At 38.5% G+C, this 15,113-nt stretch overlaps 1 protein-coding gene across 3 annotated transcripts in view; it reads right to left on the reverse strand.

Moving 5' to 3' along the window:
- Positions 1–1,575: 1,575 nt before the first annotated feature.
- The window catches only part of ESM1 (endothelial cell specific molecule 1), a 38,899-nt gene continuing 25,361 nt past the window's right edge, over positions 1,576–15,113 (reverse strand). The window contains exons 3-6 of one of the 3 annotated variants that reach the window (XM_012437576.3): positions 14,311–14,431; positions 9,040–9,783; positions 5,845–5,994; positions 1,576–3,148 (exon numbers count right to left, since the gene is read on the reverse strand). In XM_012437576.3, coding sequence (XP_012292999.2) covers positions 3,048–3,148; positions 5,845–5,994; positions 9,040–9,478 — 690 coding nt within the window. In that variant the 5' untranslated portion in view covers positions 9,479–9,783; positions 14,311–14,431 and the 3' untranslated portion in view covers positions 1,576–3,047. Of the gene's footprint in view, positions 3,149–5,844; positions 5,995–9,039; positions 9,841–14,310; positions 14,490–15,113 lie in introns of those variants that run through there. The other 2 variants (XM_064375973.1, XM_064375972.1) reach the window with 2 other exon arrangements.

Raw genomic sequence — 15,113 nt, forward strand, 5'->3', positions numbered from 1 at the left:
TGTTTCACAAGTGTTTTCTGGAATGGTCCATTGAAATGTAGAAAGAAAATCTCAAAACTTCTATTTATATCTCTTATGTCTTCGTTTTAAAAATTTCTAGTTTGAGGGTAGGTTTTATAACGAACACAATATATTAATATGATAGTGTGCATATAGTTTGAAATTACATGCTCAAAAAATTTTGTACTTGAAAAGTATGCAGTCAGGGGTGTACAGATCTGAAGATTTTGGAGACCACTGCTATGAAGATTAGTTGTGAGACTACAGAGCAATTTGGGATAGACAGGTACTAGCTTTGGGGGTGAAAACCATGAAGAGAACCCAGTATCATGAAGCTGGGCAGCCAGAAAACATGCCTGCCACTCAAAGCAAATGGGCCCAGTTTCATCTGATTGTATTGCCTGTGGTTGCACAGGTGGTTACTGCAGAGCCAGGAACAGAGTCCAGTCCTGCTCTAGCCTAGTTCTTCTTCCACTGTCCACACTTCCTTAGAGAAGCATTTGGACTGTGTCCGGGCTTCAAACCACGAGGACAGATCTTTAAATAACTTCACTTCCTGCCAGAGTAGCCTCAAACTTTCTTGCACATAGGTGAAAGTAGAGATTTTCAGTTAATAAGGATGTAAATATCTGGCATTCATGTAACTGTATCGCATTCATGTAACTGTATCTCATTCACACTCAATTTCTACCGTCTTATAAAATATATTAATTCAGGCAAATAGAATGTTTTTTCTTATATGACTTTTTTTTAGCATTTTTATCAATTCACCTAAAATGTTTTCATAATTTGCCCATAAGGCTGAATGAACATATACTGTTCTTGAATAAGATACTCAAGCTTCAAAGTTGTAAAATATTCTCTTCTTTTGTAGGTACCGAAAGATTTGGCTTTGGCTATGTATTCTAAAAAGGAACCATCTTCAAAAATGTTAGAAAATATTGAAAATAAAATGCTAGTATTAATTATGAGTGGAAACATGAATGAGAAACCTAAACTAATCAAACTAAAAATTGTTCATCATTTTTAGAGCTATAATCTTCAGTCAAACAGCTAACAACTGATTGAGATTGAATTATTCGGGTTTCCTCACAGAACTTGGAATAGTGCAAAGGACCACTCAATAGCTGCTTAATGGCAATGTTTCTACCATATAAATGTTAAAGTCCAGGAAGAGAACACAAAACAAAGAAGAAAAGATGCTCTAAATTTAGGACCTCAATCCCGTGTGAAAGAGACATCCAGGTAGCAAAATAGAAATGATTATTTCAAGCCTTAGCTCTACAGCTATCTAATGATGCCAACAGACGTGTTTACCTTTGTTGTTGTTTTTCAGAATAAGTTAATATATTGGGACCTACTTTTAGGAAGTTCTGAAAAACGTGTCGACCAAAAATGTGAGGCAGAGAAGCAAATATCCTGACCCCCTGTTTTGACAGAAGAGGCTTATCCAAAGCAGAAAATTGTGTTAAAGAGCTTGTCCTTCAATATGCACAAGAGAGTTCTTATTTATTGAATGAATTTTTAAAATAACTTTTAGCAACTAAACAAAATCACAAATCAACATAGAACAGCTGTATCTTGTTCTTTTTTTATTGAACAATAATAAACTTGTCCTTTTAAAACAAAACCTAACAGCTTATTCAGCTTACATTCAAAGGCCTTCCCACACATATTCACAACTCTGTTGGCCAAATTCAAGAATAAAATACAGGTAAATAGTGAAATAATTCTTAAATAAGTTCTTCACTTCAAATAAAATACTTCTGAAATATTTCCTGACAACATCTAGTACAACAGTCTCGTTTGTACTAAGATTCTTTCAAATATACTCCTAATTCTACTTTTCAACCAAGTTTAAAAGAAAAAAATATGAAAATAAACTATATTTTAAAATTGACTTGTTTCCTGCTGAAAATTGACTCTTCTTTTCCAAACCTCTTAAAAAATTATTTTCTACTTTAAGTTGAAAATTCACCTAAGTCACAGCACTTAACATTTAAATAAAGACTCTCTGTTGCTCATTTTTTGACATTTTTGAAATCCAGAGTGACTCTATTTTTCTAGGTTTCTCTTATGTTTATTACTGTTGTTATTACTATGATTACTGATAATAAATTTATTATGCTCAGATGTTTGAAAACCTTATAGAGTCACAGCTTTATTATAACCATTTTAAACAAATAATACTAGATTTCTTTCCTCAAGAGGATGATAAATATGGGGAGGGAGCATGACTTGCAATAACACATTTGTTTATAAAAAATATATAAATATTTACCTTTATACACACACAAACCAGCAGTGGGTAAAATACTTCTTAGCTGTATCTCTGAGGTGGCATTCGTTAAGGCCATTTATGGAAGTGTCTGTGTGTCCTCTGCCCCCGAACCATCCTTCAGATACAGGTAACCTGGGAACTACATCAGCAGCCTTTTGAAATTGCTCTCAATTCAAAGCTGTTTATTACTCAAATCTTCCATAAGCTTCAAACATCTTACTTCCTTCAGGGGTTTTCTGGTTGTTTTATTTTGACTTTTTCCCAAAGTCAAAAAGTTTTAAAAAGGCACAGTTAAATTCTACAGAAGCTACCTACCACAAGGAAGAGCTAAATATTGTATTTCCCACTCCCACTCCCTCCCCACCTTCTCCTGCTCTTAACTCCTCATTCCAACATTAATGTACATTTAAGTCAAAGAACTCATGGGCATACTGTGGTCTTCAGCTTTGCCTATCTCCTTCTTTGGTTGACCTGTCTCCATGTAAGATTACCTAAATTGCATTTTTAGTTCTTCAGTGTTGCTATGCACACACATTTAACAAATCTATATGCATTCAAATATTTAACAAATACCCAGAAGTGTTCAGTCATACGCATGTTATGGATTGTAAATAGCCTACTTTTTGTTTTCTGGATCCACCATAAATCATGTTTGGTCTTTAAAAATTACATGTCCTTATGCTATAATCTAGAAAGTTCCTTAAATGTTGGCTGTGTGTTGAACAATCACGAAAAAAGAGCCTTCTCTCGGAAATCGCACCCGGGATCAGCGTGGATTTAACCATTTTCTCATTACGGGAGCCTCGGCAGCATTCCCCTTCACAACTCCTCTCACAACATTGTCATCTCCAGATGCCATGTCATACTCTGAAAGTAGACGGAACACAAATCATGTCCAAATGTCTATAGCTCAAAGATAGCACGGTTTTGCTTTATTTTTGTTTTACATGGAATTTACAAGGAAATCTTTAATCAATTTAAGATTCCATGCTAGCTGTATTCACTGCTCTATATCAGTGAGCACCTCGATATACAATAGCACCCCTTGAACTATTCTCTTTGTATACCTATCTGCACCTGACATCATCTTATACATGCATTTGTCTTTCTTTTCTCCTGTATTATCTCACTCCACCACTAGAATTCTACTTTCATGAAGCTAGGGACTTTATTTTGCTCACTGCTATATCTCCAGCACTTAGGACAGTACTTGCCACATAGTAGGCACTTAATAACTATTAATAGAATGGGCAAATATTGTATGAACAGGTCTCAAGTTAGATTCTCACACTACGATTAGCTTTTGCTGCATTCAGAAGGCAAAAGGCAGACCAATGGGCAAAACTTTCACAAAGACATTTCTCGCTCTACATATTAATAATTAAACTCCAGCGCATGAACCTGGAAGCCTCACATAGTCTTGTGAGCCAAAGGCCCCTAGGCAGCCTCTCCAAGAGGTCCTTAGAGTACTCTGCTCTCCATCCTGAACCTGACTAAGGTTTACCAAGATAGCACTAATAATCACCTTTTGTTAGTTGCACCTTTAATTTTCTACATAGAAAACTTTGCAATATTTGGAATTTGCTAAAATGAAATTTTCTACTTCTAGGAATAGTGAGGTGTGCTTGCTTTGGCAGTGCACATTCTGACATGGAATGCTTTAAGAAGATGAGCATGCCCCAGCAGACGAATATGTGTAACTCCGTGAACATTCCAGATCTTACTCCCCCAAGACCTTCCCCAACAAAAAGTTACTTGTGAACTTCCAACTTGGGAAGCTGATTGCCAAAAAAAAAGGATATTAAGTGGAGCACTGGGGACAGGAAGCACGTTTGACAAGAGCGCTACAGCTAGTAGGTGGAAAGGTGAAGACAAGCTCGTCTCTGGGGGTCCCAGAGCTGGTGAAGCTTGCAGTCATTTAGCCTGCTCTCAAAGGCTGGGCCCAAACAGATTTGTGCAGAGTGATGTGAAGCCTGTGTCAGGACTGAAGCCCAAGGCTTCTCCTGTAAACTCCAGCACATGAACCTGGAAGTCTCATGTAGTTTCATGAGCAAAAGAGCCCTAAGCAGCCTCTCCAAAAGGTCCTTAGGGCTTCTGCTCTCCATCCTAAACCTGACTAAGGTTTACCAAGATCACACTAATAATCATCTTTTGTTGGTTGCCTCTTTAGCTAATGGAAGGAAATACCCTATGTCAGAAAAGAGAGAAAACGACTGCTTTTTCCAAAAATTTCTGAGAAGAATCTCAATGCCTAATTTTGATATGGAAATATTTTTGTGTAACCTATAATGTAAATATTGGTATGGGCATCACCATACTTAAAAATGAGAATTTACTTAAAAGCTTAATATTTTCCTTTAACACGCTTAGTTGACACATATCTAAGAAGGAGGTAAAATTAGAAAACAAGCACCTTCGCCAAATAGTTTACATTTTATTAATCTGAAGTTCAAAAGACCAAAAACAAAAACTAAATAAAATGGACTTGATTGTTGTTTATATTTGTGGTGGAAAAAATGTATATAGTTTGTTGATACTAGCAGTCTCTGTGACTACATGTTGGGCTTTTTATTTGTTTATTTTTTCTATTTTTAAATTGACACATAATAATTGTATATATTTGGGATACATTATGACACTTTGATATATGTCTCCACTGTGGAATGATTAAATCAAACTAAGTAGCATATCCATCACCTCACATACTTTTTTGTATGTGATGAGAACATTTAAAATGTATTCTTTTAACAATTTAGAAATATATAATAATTATTAGTTACAGTCACCATTCTGTGCAATGGAGGCCTAAGCTTTAATGATGCATGTTGCTTTAAATGAGCTACTTTCAATTTAATGGAGCTCTCCTGTACTGGCCATTTATTCATCAAGATAAATGATTATGTACATAGCACTATGTCATAGGTTGTGTATTCCTCACATTCTAACACCTGTATAAAAGATACACACGGACTAACAAGCAGCACATAAGTTTCATTCATTTCCCAAATTTCAATCACAGATACTATTTCTTAGCCTCTCCAAAATCCATAAAAACACACACTTGGAATTATTCCATTTAAATGCTTTCATTTGGTTTTAAAAAATTTTCTATATTTTCTATCTTGGCTCTTAAAGCTTATCCAATAAATTCCTCACCGTACTTTTTCTATGTGAAGTTGGGAGATAAATAGTTTTGTCTAGTAAATATACAAAACAGATCACTGAAGAATTTAAAGAACTTTGTATATCTCAGTTGATTACTTTTTATTACAGATTTTCAGTAATCAATCATATTTATCCTCCTATAACTCATATTTAAACTAGGTAAACTTTATGAGAAATTATACATAAACATCAAAATTATCGATGGGCTAAAAAAAATTTAATCTTTTTAGAAAACAGAAACAGCAACCAAACTCAGCTACCACCCACCGTTCCCCTGAGTAAAGCAAAGGAAATAAAATCATTCCAATCCATATCTTATTCTACTCACAGATATTTTCTAAGTTATTCACACTGAAATGAAATTATTGTTCAATGCTTATACCACAAGCAGGGCTTACCTGTGAGAGAAACAAACTTGTTGGAAGACTTGGTTACTGAATATTGGAAGAAGGGGAATTTCAGACATTTTCCCGTCCCCCTGTCACAGATGCCTGACTGGCAGTTGCAGGTCTCTCTGCAATCCATCCCGAAGGTGCCATAAGGACATTCTGGGGACAAAGGAAAGGTTGGAGAGGGCACTGCTTGTTGTAAATACGTCTCCATCCTAACAGCTCTGTGTGCATAGCCTTATGATTTGAACCAACCTCATGCATCTTGACGGTAAAATAAAATCCAATTCTCCAAACCCAGGATTTGAAAGTTGAAACTTAGAGTCATAAATATAAAATCACACATTAAGTCCAGATAATGGATGCCTCGGGCTTAGTATAATGAGGTAAAGTTACATTGAAGACAGCTACATACAACCAGTCTCCTCGGACCAGCCTTTATTATATTCTGCTTAGAGACCAATAGATTCTCACAGATGACCTCTGTAGCAGCTCAGCAAAGGTGGGAAATTGAACAGACATATATGCATCAGCTCCTCAAAGAGTTTTAAAACTGTGATGCTATCTTTGAATCTACTGTATTCACTGACAATTTATTGTTTTAAGTGTATAGGAAAGGGCTTCAAACAAATCAGGGCCAAGAGAGCTATCATCCTAGCTAACCATGAAGCAATCAATCCTCCAACTGCTCCAACCCCTATCAAGTTCCTTATCTGTAGAAATGGCAGGCCATACAACTTGCCTGGTTCCCTCAGAAGTTAAGAGGGCTCACTAGTAAAATCCTCTGCAAGGCTAGTATGCAAGATGTTAAATGAACAAGAAAGCTGAGGGCTTATACTACCTGAGGGTTTGTACACCCATCAAGAACTAGAAACTTTTAGAGCTCCAGTGCCTATACTTATGCTAAAACAATCCTACATTGAAATAAAGAGACAAAGTCATTTATTTAAAATGCATGAAATTATTTAAAATGCTGTTTTTAGAATAAACAGCATCTCAGTAGACTAACGAACCTTTAAAAGCCAGCAGAATAGATATAGAATATTCTTTTGTGAAAATATGTTGTAAATGTACAATCACAGGTGTGTAAAGAACAAATCGTCAGGCATCTGAGTCTCTAGCAGTCTAGTACTCCACTGACTCATTAATGAGATATCTTTTTTTAAAGAGATCTAACAGTGCTCTTTTCAATATGGTTGAGATCACAGAGGAACCTGGTTTTGAACACTGTTCTCTCTGCTGGGAAGAAGAGATCTTAAAAAGGGATCCTGAAAAGGCCTATTTCAGAAAAGCACACAGGATTGGGATTTGACTGTGCTTGCAGTGATACTGAAAACTAACACTTTAACCAAATTCCCAGCGATACTTCTAGTGTATACCCTGATGTACTGAACAGTGCTGGGAAGATAGTAAGTGTTCATTAAATATGTGTTGGCTGCTGATTATTATCCAGGCAAGATGTTGACAGACATCTGAATATTTAGAAGACATTTGGATATGCAGCTGAAGTTTACAGTTTTCATGTGGCTGTTCTTTCAAAAAGCTGAAGGAGGGAGATGATGGCAAAATGCATTATCTCTATCTCGAGCTGCTAAGGCTCACACAGTTTGCTATTTCCAGCAGAGAGAAAAATACTTAAAACTAGATTCATCAGCAATCTGAAGAAAGCCAAAAAGAGCAATCTTAAATATCTTTTTAGTATCTTGATCATTCAGTAAAATACTACAGCGCTAAAGACTCCAGATGCCACACAGCTTGTTTCTTTGCCCATATGTAATTGTACATTTACAATCACATGTACAAAGGCATTTTATGCCAAGCGAAAAAGCAATCCACTGCATATACGTGCTATATCATGAGTATGATTGTGTTAACCACTTCCTCCCTGATTTCCTTATGTGAAGTACTGTTTTCTTGGTCAATAAGCCCTGTAATTTATAAAATATACAGATTCTATGCAGTTGAAAGAAACATGCGTATGTGTTCACCAAACAAAATATTTTCTCAACATTCTATTTCTTATTGTATATAAACAAAAATAAACTAAGGAAAAAATAAAACTCTCCTAATACTTCAAGAATTTGTTTTCTTAATTTTGTATGTTTTGAAAATTAAAAGATGATTAATTTATACATTATATGTCTAAGAAGTAGGAGAATTAATGAGATCATCTCAATACTGGAAGAATATCATTCATAAAAATATAATTGTATTAAATACATAAAACATAAGAATTATTTAGAAATTTCTCAGTCCTTTTTATAATTTTGAAAGCTTCCTTGTATTATACAACTGATGGATGGGGTTATAGCATGTGTTGCATCTTAATAACAGCTCTTCATAATGAGATCATGAGGTATCTATACATAGAGTATTTTAAAATCTCCATTCTCTTGATTCTAAACATTTTTAAAATGTTAAACATTTTAAATTACAGTCACTAAGTTTAGAATAAATTCTACAAACACTTACCTACATTATTTAGCTATAATTTCAACCTGACGAAGTTTTTCTTTAAGTGTGTAAGTAGCCAACCTCATTCTTCACAGACTTCCAGTTTTTATTTTTCTCTATTGTTATTTTTCCTTGTCTTAACATCATCTGTTATTTTTCCAGATGACCAAAACCTTTATAAAGTCAGATGAGGTTTGTTTTATACTTCAGGGGACTCTCTTCGAAGAATGAGTTATTTTGTTAGATGACTTTAGCTCACTCTATTCCATAAAGTGCATTCGCGTTCATCAGAAACATTTGATCTTGAGAGGGGCCTCCAGCCTGTGGACCCTTTCAAGATCAAAGAATCACTAAATCTAGGGGCTAGAAACCATTCCAAGAGGTTATCTAGTGCAGACCTTTGTAATCACTGCCTCTCAGAGGAGAGAGCACCTAAGCCATCCTTAACAGATTACCTGTCAAGTTTCTAAAGTTTTCCAGGAAAGGAGCCAACACAATCTTCCATTGCAACTTTCTTTCTGCGATCTCATAAGGTAACGAGTAAAATGCCACATTTCTTTCTGTGCCTTCCTGCACACTGGTCTCAGTTGCTACTTTTCCATCTCTACCCATGACAATACCTCTGTGGTACCTTGTCAAGAACCCACCTGCCTTTTCCCTCTTAGTCTTGAGGAGCAAAACCACCTCACCTCCCAAGCTGGCTAAAAGCTCTCAGCATGCCCTGGGAGAAGAGAGGTAAGGGGTCTTTACCTTTGCAGATACCAAACTCTTCACCAAAAGGATCCTCCCCATTGGAAGGCTGACACCTGAGCCCCGGGCCACACTTCATGCCATCCATGCCTGAGACTGTGCGGTAGCAAGTTTCTCCCCGCCCTGCAGCGCACACCTGGCAGCAGCCACAGTCATCGAGCACTGTCCTCTTGCAGCGCAGGCTGCTTTTGCACTCACTGCTGTCACAGTGTTGAGGGCAATCCACAGCATAATTGCTGCTCCAGGCAGCCACCAGGTGTGTAGGCACAAGGAGCGTGGTCAGCAGCAAGACACTCTTCATGTTTCCCAGCTGTGTCAGGCTCGGCTCCCCTGTCGTAGTCTTTGCTGGTGGGAAGCAGCCGTCCAAACTGGTAGCTGAGCCTCTGCCTACAAGCTTATGAGTTTTATACACTGAGTTGCCCGCATGCTTTCCCGTCATCAATTTCCTCAACCCAGCAGCAGTGCTGTCCTCCTGCCAGGCTCTCTTGTTTTAGTTTATGAAATCCAGGATGAAGCCTGGATTAACACGCTGCTGCCATCCAGGAATTGAAAAGCCCAAGCTGATGTCATCTGTTATGTTTAGATGGTTGTTTTGCATGAGGACTGAAAAACTCACTCACATCCGTCTCAAGGGCTCAAGGACGACTGTGAAGGAGGAATAAAGAAGGTCGCATACCCTCTTTCAGGATGGGAATTGTTCTGACCCCGGCATATCACTTGAGGTGTAGCTTTGTCTCAGAGCCTCTGTAGTCAGGAGTAAAATTTTATCAACATGAATCATCAGGACCGAAGAAGCTTCTTCAAAAAAAAAAAATAAACATTTGGTATTTCCCCTCAATAAGTAGCTATGAGATCATTTGAAAAAAGAAAGGGTTATATTGTGTCTTTTTAATACTTAGAAGAAAGAAAATATTTTGATAGGGATATTTTTTAAGACCCTCTCTTCCTTCCTCTCATCCCTCTCATCAAATGTTATTTCTAAAGCAATTCATGTCACATATAACTAAGTCTATTGTGGATATAGCTGTGCTTCTAGTAAAATGTGGAACTGCCTCTGAGAATTTCTTTTAAAATCAATACAAAAAGCCACATAAGAGGTAAGATCCATTTGGCACTGTTTCTGGGTTACTCAATTCTGGAAAAACTTATCAGTTGGACTTCTGATCCAAAACTCCCTGGAGGGAAGGCTCATCCATCACTGAGTCTGCCTGTCCAATGATTGAGCGCCCCTAGAGCCCTTCCCCTCACCTCCTGGCATCTATCACAGCCCTCACTAAAAACTGCCAAGCACAGCAGCCAGCCCAGGGCAACAAGTGGCCTAGCAGGAAAATCAGAACACAGTCCCCAAGAGACAAGTCACAGGGAAGGGAAACATTACCCCTCAGGAAACAAGGTCTGTGTGCTACGGAGGGTCTCAGTGCCTAGGTCCCTCTGGGAAATCAGAGTAGAACAGAGTAGCCCTCTTAAAATATCAACTGGACCAGGGCCTTATTAAGCAAGGTTAAAGAGGAGAGAGGGGAGTTCCTAACCAAACACATGTTGAATTCCATGCCCTCACCTCACTTACCAAAAGAGAAATAGACCTACTGTCAGTTAGTAAATAACAACCCAGTAAAGTAGGTAATTCTTGGTCTGTCACAAATGAACTGTGAGAAATTCACAGGACTTCTCTTGGCCTCAACTTCCTCTTTTGAGAATTGATGGTGTTAGGCTAGCTGACTTTGAAAATTCTTGTTTTCCCTAGGAGATGAGGCATAGTGGGCATTGGATGTAACTTGATGATCGGCTTTTGCAAATGCAATTTTAGGGCAATATAGGTAGCTTAAGTCAGACTACAGAGAAATGAGGCAGTAAGACATGAAATCAATAGTTTTCGCTTCAAATTTTCCAAATTTTTCATTACAATTCAATTTGAAATACTCTTAATTTTATCTCCCCAGAAGCACTTACTTACTTAGCAGGTGGCACATTCTGATGTCTTCAATAATGGGTAATATTTGTTGAGTTAATAGCTTAAACATTTTACATGTATTAACTCACTTGCTTCTCGTCACAATATTATGAAGTGGCTGCTATTATCATGCTTTTTTTTTTTTAAAGAAGAAACTGAGTCAGAAAGAAGTTAATTTGCCCAGCATCCCTATATTGAACAGATGTTAGTCTAATGTCAGAGCCACCTGTTCTATTGCTTATTACAATACATGATTGCGCTTTTATGGTCAATCATTCCAGTGGCCTAGGTCGCAATTTAGGCTGACTGCAAAATGTTCCTTGTTACTGAACACCACTTTCTGAGGAGTAGTTAATTGGAATAGTGATTAATAATAATATCTGACCTTTACAGAGATCTGACTGTGTTCCCAGATGCCATGCTAAGCAGTTTATGTAGATTACCACTTTTAACTTTCAAAACAATCTCAAGAGCTAGGTGCTATACATTTTTTTTTTTTTTTTTTGAGACAGAGTTTCTCTCTTGTTGTCCAGGCTAGAGTGCAGTGGCGCAATGTCGGCTCACTGCAACCTCCACCTCTCAGGTTCAAGCGACTGTCCTGGCTCAGCCTCCCAAGTAGCAGGGATCACAGGCTAGGTGCTATTCTTATACCCATCTTAGATATGAGAAAACTGAGGCCTAGAGAGGTTAAGTAACTTGTCCATCATTACACAGTTGGCAAATGGTGAAGCCAGGACTCAGCCCTGAGACCAACAAGCTCTGGAGACTGGATTAAGGATTGTAAAATCAAATCCATATGTATGCCAAGCAGGTGCCCAAGGTGGGTGACATGGTAAGCTATACTAGATGTAATGCAGAGGAATGGAGTGGATTTTATCCTCCTGAATAGCACATAAAGACACGAAACTCTTCCACGATGGAAGATAAGAGAAACCAAATTGATAATACCGTCAGTAAATGACAACTAAACAAAGAGAAGTTGTAAGTTGAGAGTACCAAATCCAAACAGTAAGCCAAAATACAATGCACAGGAAAGTGTAGAAAATATGCCCAATAGAGTTCACCAGTGGTGGAACTATCTCAATACACAGTACCTAACAATTCATTTTAGGGGAACCCTCAATTCCTCCAAGACCCAACAAAAACCCTTTGTCCCAGCACAATACCTATGAGATTTTTATCTAGTTGATTTCTGTCTTCCCAGCCTTGAGCCCAGATCAACGAATTCCATTTGGAAAATTAGCAATGACCACAAAGGGTTAGGAAATGGGAGCCTGAGCAACCAAGGAGCCAACTATAAGCTGCATTGAAAAACAGTACGTTGCTGGCAAAGCTGTTGATGGTGAGGGCATGAGGTCCAACCATTTCACTTGCTTTGTGCTGGGGGCTGGCACATCTCAATACCTTATTCTGCCTGTATATCAGTTATCAAGTCAAAGCATGAGAAAGGGTGAGAGGAATTGCATAAGATTTTCATAACTCCTAAAACGTAAGTTCAAACTAAGGTGGGTCAACTCGTACCATCTCTGGATCCAAAGGATATAGCATATGGTGTTTTGCAATGGTGGCAGAGAAATGATAAAACCAAATAGCTGTATAACCCAGCATACCCTGTATAATTAAAATGCCACCTTGATTTTTTTTCCTAAAGCTGATATGGTGTCAGTCAGGGGAATAAGCCTTGGTAATGCATATTAATATTTTGTGTTTATTTTGTACATTTTGATTGCTTCTAACCACATACCAAAGATTTTTTTTCTGGATCAGTAAAGGTAGTCCAATGGGAAAGGCCCTGGGCAGGTCCTGGACTCACAGGAGGTGGCTTATGCTAAAATGAATTTAATTGTACCATACTTACTATGCCTTCCTAACAAACCAGCTCCACCAGAGAAGTCTGGTTTAAATTGAATTACAAAGGCAGACTTGAGGGTATAAAGTTTGGAGGAGCAAGTAGAGACATTAACATGTATATTTTAGGTGACTCAGTTTTTAGGTTAGTTTTGGTTGTGGTTTTTGATACCATCTGAAAGTCTTCCTGCTTTGACACCAGCTGATAGCAATTCTGCATGTGCCTACTGCAAGGTATAGCCCACAGTAGGAGCTTAATACTTAATAAACACATAAAAAGAACCAACTGTTTCCCAGAATCATCTTCAGATGGTAGTAAGCTAAATGGGCATCAGTGTGTTCCCTTTCTTTCTCTTTCCATTAGGAGAAGCAAAGCGAGACCCAGATTCTTGGGCAGGCTGGGTTAGGCAGCAGAATGTGAGTGCTTATTTGTGGGAATGCAGTGGAAGTTTTCAGAAACAGCAGAAGACGTTGAGGATTGGATGGAGCCTGAGCAAAGACTGTAGTCCCATTGCGGCAGTTCCTGCACAGCTAACCAAATTTGTCCTCTTGACCTTGGGCTTGGCAATATCATATCCACCCTGGGAAGTTCATGGGGGCCCCTCATAGCCAAAGGAACTTGACATACATCTGCCAATCTGGCTGGGATTCACGGCAGTCACAGGTCAGCTGTCAAAGCCCAGGGCCTGAGGAATCTTCCCAGAGCCTCCTGCCCTGAGTACAGTTTGCCACTAGAAACAGCTTTGCCACCGCCAAGGTATGTGATCTTAGGCAAGTCACATGCCACATACCTTAGACCTCTCCTCCCTCCTCAATACCTCAATAATAAGAGGCCCAAACAGGGCAACAGATATGAAAGCATCGCAACTACTATTATCAAGAGTCTGATTTTTGAAGACTGGCTTCATTCTTTAAATGTGATCTTATGTCTTGGAACAAATATTTTCCCAAAAGAAATCTCTCTAATTCTTTAAGTTTCCATTTTTAATAAAGACAATTTTAATAGTAAAGTGGAATTCAAATGTACCAACATATGATTTGCAGGCAATTTTCAAAAGCTACATCTGCTTAGAAGAGCAAAGTAAAATGCATCTGTTTTAACTGGGCTTCTTGCTTGAATGGTGGCCCTCTGATTTTTCTTAATGAGCAGGTCAACCTCGTAGGCAGCTGGGGTGCAATCACACACAGCCCTGCGGGAGTCCTGAGTATGAGAGTGTGTGAGTGACTGTGAGAAGATATGGACAGGACACCCACAGTGTCTGCTGCAAACCCAGAATGTCTGGGCACCCCTCAGAGAACTTGGCACTATATCCAGATTTTTTACTCCAATGGAGTCTCTGGGGAAGCAGCCACAGAGTTGGGTTGTTTTTTAGCCCTGTTCAAATCTAGAAACTTCAACTTTGGGTTACACTGCTAAGAACTTTTTTAGAGCCAGGAAGTCTGGCTTGGAAACATGAGGAACTCTCACTCACCGAGGTGCCTTCTTCTCTTTGCCCCCAGTTCTGGCAGGTTCTAACATGGAGAGTCAAGGCAAGCTTTTCTTTCTAACAGCTAGCTCCTTGTCAAGTCAGGGTTTTGAATCTCGGACTCCATCTGCAAGAGATTCTACTTTCGTACAATGTCCCTCCAGCTGCAAATATGAACCCCCAACCAGAAGCACCATGTGCCACCGTGACATAAGAAGCAGTGTGAGTAGCAAAAGTAGCGCTGAACTCAGGACCAGAAGACCTGGGTTGGAATCCCAGTTCCATAATCAGCCATGGGTAAGGCACCAACCAGCCTTCCTCATTAAGTCATTTTCTCTCAATAAAATATAAAGAAGAGAAATGCCTTCCCTTTCTCAAAGAGGTGTTGAGATCAAAAGAGAATGTGGATTAAAAACATGGTGTCAACTAAATTACTGTACAGGTGTAAAACATTATTACTTAATCTATAAGACAAATTAAACATGAAAGAAAATAAACCAGTGGCTCTCTCAGGTCTCACCCAGTCCTACATTTCTCTCACATTCTGCAAGATGGTCTAGTTTTTCATTCACTTAATTCACAGCAAACCATGATGACTGAGTTTCAACATTCTTCCTTAGGAAAACTCCACCACCCCTCCTAGCAGTCTGCCTCGCCCCATCCAAGCATGGGGTGACAAACACCACCAGTTTCCGATATGACTAAAGAATTAGCGTAGGCTTTGGAATTCATTTAGGCACTAGAACTAGAGAATAAGAGAACACAGATTTTTAAAGTCATGTTAGAAGTTATTGCTAAGATATTTGGAA

The sequence above is a fragment of the Aotus nancymaae genome, unplaced genomic scaffold (assembly GCF_030222135.1).
Source record: "Aotus nancymaae isolate 86718 unplaced genomic scaffold, 86718_ANA_hifiasm-v0.15.2.pri h1tg000014l, whole genome shotgun sequence".
In the NCBI taxonomy this organism is placed as follows: domain Eukaryota; kingdom Metazoa; phylum Chordata; class Mammalia; order Primates; family Aotidae; genus Aotus; species Aotus nancymaae.